At 42.9% G+C, this 5,264-nt stretch overlaps 1 protein-coding gene across 1 annotated transcript in view; it reads right to left on the minus strand.

The window, feature by feature from the left end:
- The window catches only part of septin5b (septin 5b), a 25,771-nt gene extending 20,873 nt beyond the window's left edge, over window positions 1-4,898 (minus strand). The window contains exons 1-3 of the mRNA XM_061876179.1: window positions 4,812-4,898; window positions 4,612-4,698; window positions 3,424-3,547 (exon numbers count right to left, since the gene is read on the minus strand). Of these exons, the coding sequence (XP_061732163.1) occupies window positions 3,424-3,547; window positions 4,612-4,698; window positions 4,812-4,821 (221 nt within the window). The 5' untranslated portion in view covers window positions 4,822-4,898. The remainder of the gene's footprint in view (window positions 1-3,423; window positions 3,548-4,611; window positions 4,699-4,811) is intronic.
- Between the last annotated feature and the right edge of the window lie 366 nt (window positions 4,899-5,264).

The following is a 5,264-nucleotide window of genomic DNA, read 5'->3' on the forward strand; positions in this document are numbered from 1 at the left end:
AAGATGATGGATGGATGGATGATCCTCAGAATCATTTAAAAAGGTTTCCCTTTTGGGGACCTGTTTTTTTGTCCCCATACTGTCAAAGGTCCCCTAAAGGTGACTGTGTAAACAGAGCCATGTCCCCAGTAAGTCAGAACACACACACACACACACACACACACACACACACACACACACACACGTTACACTAACAGTGCACGCACTATCATGTGTGTGCATAATAAGTTGCCAGTAAACATCACTACAGGCTGACCTTACCTTACCTTACCTTACCTTACCTTACATACATGCATAGACAAAAGTAATGGGACACATCCAGTAAATGTCAAATAAAACATGTTTTTTGGCAACTAAATGACTTGAGGAGTATTTTTGTCCATGGAAGAGTCGCCTTTCTATTCATCAACTGACAGGAGATTGTCTGTCCCAATACTTTTGTCAAGGGGTGCCCAAAGTGAGGCTCGGGGGCCAAATTTGGCCCGTCTAGTCATTTGATTTGACCCCCCCAAATGTAATACATATTCCCACTGACCTTTTAAGCTAAATAAGGGTGTCCCCATCTGATATTGATATCACATTTTTCGCCTGTAATCATCATTAAAAAACAAGTATCGAATTACATCTAAACGTTCCAATAAAAGTTTGACTACAAGCAGTCCTGCAGCGTGTTTACTTGTGCAAAGCTGGGCAGCCAGTCAACATCTAAATATCCTCCTATATGCACATAATGTTGGTCTTTTCTGGTATTTTACAGGTAAACATGGTAGGCAGCTACACAACAGCTAAGCACACAATAGCACACAAGCTTCATGTACGTAACAAGTGTCCTTACTTGGACAATATAGTACTAAACAGCACATTTGTCGATATAAACAACTATTAAATATTTATCTTTGCGCGTACAAAGTCTCCAAGGCAGAACACGTATTAAAAAGTATCCAGTAACAAACGTGTCCGCATCATTCAATTTACTCTGTCATGAGCTCAATTTAATCATTTTTTGTGATCATTAAGACGGATTGCAGACGGTCAACAATAGGTTAGTGTTTTTCATACCTACTATTGTTCTCTGTTTGACTGGTTTCACTACATCAAACCTTTTCTAACATTCCACACTACAAAATAGTCCAAACCCTGTTTCCATATGAGTTGGGAAATTAGATGTAAATATAAACAGAATACAATGATTTGCAAATAATTTTCAACCCATAGTCAGTTGAATATGCTACAAAGACAACATATTTGATGTTCAAACCGATAAACATTTTTTTTTGTGCAAATAATCATTAACTTTAGAATTTGATGCCAGCAACACGTGACAAAGAAGTTGGGAAAGGAGGCAATAAATACTGATAAAGTTGAGGAATGCTCATCAAACACTTATTTGGAACATCCCACAGGTGTGCAGGCTAATTGGGAACAGGTGGGTGCCATGATTGGGTATAAAAACAGCATCCCAAAAAATGCTCAGTCTTTCACAAGAAAGGATGGGGCGAGGTACACCCCTTTGTCCACAACTGCGTGAGCAAATAGTCAAACAGTTTAAGAACAACGTTTCTCAAAGTGCAATTGCAAGAAATTTAGGGATTTCAACATCTATGCTCCATAATATCATCAAAAGGTTCCGAGAATCTGGAGAAATCACTCCACGTAAGCGGCATGGCCGGAAACCAACATTGAATGACAGTGACCTTCGATCCATCAGACGGCACTGTATCAAAAACCGACATCAATCTCTAAAGGATATCACCACATGGGCTCAGGAACACTTCGGAAAAACACCGTCAGTAACTACAGTTGGTCGCTACATCTGTAAGTGCAAGTTAAAGCTCTACTATGCAAAGCGAAAGCCATTTATCAACAACATCCAGAAACGCCGCCGGCTTCTCCGGGCCCGAGATCATCTAACATGGACTGATCAATCAATCAATCAAAGCCAAGTGGAAAAGTGTTATGTGGTCTGACGAGTCCACATTTCAAATTGTTTTTGGAAATATTCGACATCGTGTCATCCGGACCAAAGGGGAAGCAAACCATCCAGACTGTTATCAACACAAAGTTGAAAAGCCAGCATCTGTGATGGTATGGGGGTGCATTAGTGCCCAAGGCATGGGTAACTTACACATCTGTGAAGGCACCATTAATGCTGAAAGGTACATACAGGTTTTGGAACAACATATGCTGCCATCTAAGCGCCGTCTTTTTCATGGGCGCCCCTGCTTATTTCAGTAAGACAATGCCAAGCACGTGTTACAACAGCATGGCTTCGTAAAAAAAAGAGTGCGGGTACTTTCCTGGCCAACATGCAGTCCAGACCTGTCTCTAATCAAAAATGTGTGGCACATTATTAAGCGTAAAATACGACGGCGGAGACCCCGGACTGTTGAAGGACTGAAGCTCTACATAAAACAAGAATGGGAAAGAATTCCACTTTCAAAGCTTCAACAATTAGTTTCCTCAGTTCCCAAACGTTTATTGAGTGTTGTTAAAAGAAAAGGTGATGTAACACAGAGGTGAACATGCCCTTTCCCAACTACTTTGGCACGTGTTGCAGCCATGAAATTCTAAGTGAATTATTATGTGCAAAAAAAAATAAAGTTTATGAGTTTGAACATCAAATATGTTGTCTTTGTAGCATATTCAACTGAATATGGGTTGAAAATGATTTGCAAATCATTGTGTTCCGTTTATATTTACATCTAACACAATTTCCCAACTCATATGGAAACAGGATTTGTACAAACATGTATATTTCCTGCTGATGTTGGGTCGGATCAATATCAGTATCGTATCGGAAGTGAAAACGTTTGGGACGCCCTCGATGTTCACACAATCATTGATGGCACGTTCACAAGGCTAGCTCGTTGTCATCTATCATTGTTATTGCTACTAAATATAACAACTTGTGGCCTATTTCATGCCTAAAATGGCCGCACATTTTCATTTTGGCCCTCGGGGGCCAAAAGGTTTGTGTGCACTGTAGCAGGAAGTCCTGGTGGCTCCTGCAGCAACACGCTCACTAAAGTAAATAAATAAATGGGTTGTACTTTTATAGCGCTTTTCTACCTTCAAGGTACTCAAAGCGCTTTGACACTACTTCCACATTTTACCCATTCACACACACATTCACACACTGATGGAGGGAGCTGCCATGCAAGGCGCCAACCAGCACCCATCAGGAGCAAGGGTGAAGTGTCTTGCTCAGGACACAACGGACGTGACGAGGTTGGTACTAGGTGGGATTTGAACCAGGGACCCTCGGGTTGCGCACGGCCACTCTCCCACTGCGCCACGCCGTCCCCAAGTAGCATTAGCTTCAACCTGCTCGCCTGGGGTGTGTGGCTCGCGGAATCTTGTCCTACTGTACGCCGTGCACATCACCCGTGGCTAAACATGCGTCACGTGCACGGCCGCACGCACCAGTCCGTGTTGTTGACGGCGTCGCCAAAGCCTGGCGTGTCCACGATGGTGAGCCTCAGCTTCACGCCTTCCTCCTCGATGTCCACCGTGTGCTTGACGATGTTCACCGTCTGATGGATGCGTTCTGCACACACACACACACACACACACACACACACACACACACACACACACACACACACACACACACACCCGACATTTTAAATCCAAAGAGTTCACAAAAAATTATTAAATTGAGCTCATGACAGAGTAAATTGAATGATGCGGACACGTTTGTTACTGGGTACTTTTTAATACACTTTCTGCCTTGGAGACTTTGCACGTGCAAAGATAAATATTTAATAGTTGTTTATATTGACAAATGTGCCGTTTAGACTACTATATTGTCCAAGTAAGGACACTTGTTACGTACATGAAGCTTGTGTGCTATTGTGTGCTTAGCTGTTGTGTAGCTGCCTACCATGTTTACCTGTAAAATACCAGAAAAGACCAACATTATGTGCATCCATCCATCCATTCATTTTCTACCGCTTATTCCCTTTCGGGGTCGCGGGGGGCGCTGGCGCCTATCTCAGCTACAATCGGGCGGAAGGCAGGGTACACCCTGGACAAGTCGCCACCTCATCGCAGGGCCAACACAGATAGACAGACAACATTCACACACTAGGGACAATTTAGTGTTGCCAATCAACCTATCCCCAGGTGCATGTCTTTGGAAGTGGGAGGAAGCCGGAGTACCCGGAGGGAACCCACGCATTCACGGGGAGAACATGCAAACTCCACAAAGAAAGATCCCGAGCCTGGATTTGAACCCAGGACTGCAGGACCTTCGTATTGTGAGGCAGACGCACTAACGCCTCTGCCCCCGTGAAGCCCACATTATGTGCATATTGGAGGACATTTGCTTTGCACAAGTAAACACGCTGCAAGACTGCTTGTAGTCAAACGTTTACTGCAAAGTTCAGATGCAAGCCGATACTCGTTTTTTAGTGATGATTATGGACCATAATGAGATACCAATATCAGATTGGGCCACTTAGTCTGCTTAAAAGGTTAGTGGGAATATGTATTACATTTGGGAGGGCAGATCAAACGCTTAGACGGGCAAAATTTCACTTTTTGGGCACCCCAAGACAAAAGTATTGGGACAAAGTGTCACTGGTTGAAATCATCAAGTTATGGACTCACCTTCAGCGTTGAGAAGTTTTCTGTCTTTGTGAAGATCAGTGAGGAACAAACTGTTAACCAGTGTGGATTTACCAAGACCTGATTCACCTAAAACACACACACACACACACACACACAAACAAACACACACACACACACACACACACACAAGGAGGAGGCGTATTAAAGGGGAACACTGCGTGGACAAGAAGAAGACTCACCAGCCACCATGAGTGTGAAGTCAAATCCTTTCTTCACAAATTTCCTGTTCAGCTGTTTGGGTAACGAGGCGAAACCCACATACTCTTTTTCCTACAAACAAACACACACACACACACACACATTAATATTACTGTATATTATTCATATTATTATATTGAGTAGATTGTTTAAATAACACAGTATCAAATGAATGTGAATGTGAGTGTGAGTGTTGTCTGTCTATCTGTGTTGGCCCTGCGATGAGGTGGTGACTTGTCCAGGGTGTACCCCGCCTTCCGTCCGATTGTAGCTGAGATAGGTGCCAGCGCCCCCCGCGACCCCGAAAGGGAATAAGCGGTAGGAAATGGATGGATGGATGGATGGTGTATCAAATCATGTCAAAAATTACATATGTAGTTATAAATGTTACTGTATATAATTTATTTTACATTATATTAAGTTGATTATTAAAA

The sequence above is a fragment of the Nerophis ophidion genome, linkage group LG17 (genome assembly GCF_033978795.1).
Source record: "Nerophis ophidion isolate RoL-2023_Sa linkage group LG17, RoL_Noph_v1.0, whole genome shotgun sequence".
Lineage (NCBI taxonomy): Eukaryota > Metazoa > Chordata > Actinopteri > Syngnathiformes > Syngnathidae > Nerophis > Nerophis ophidion.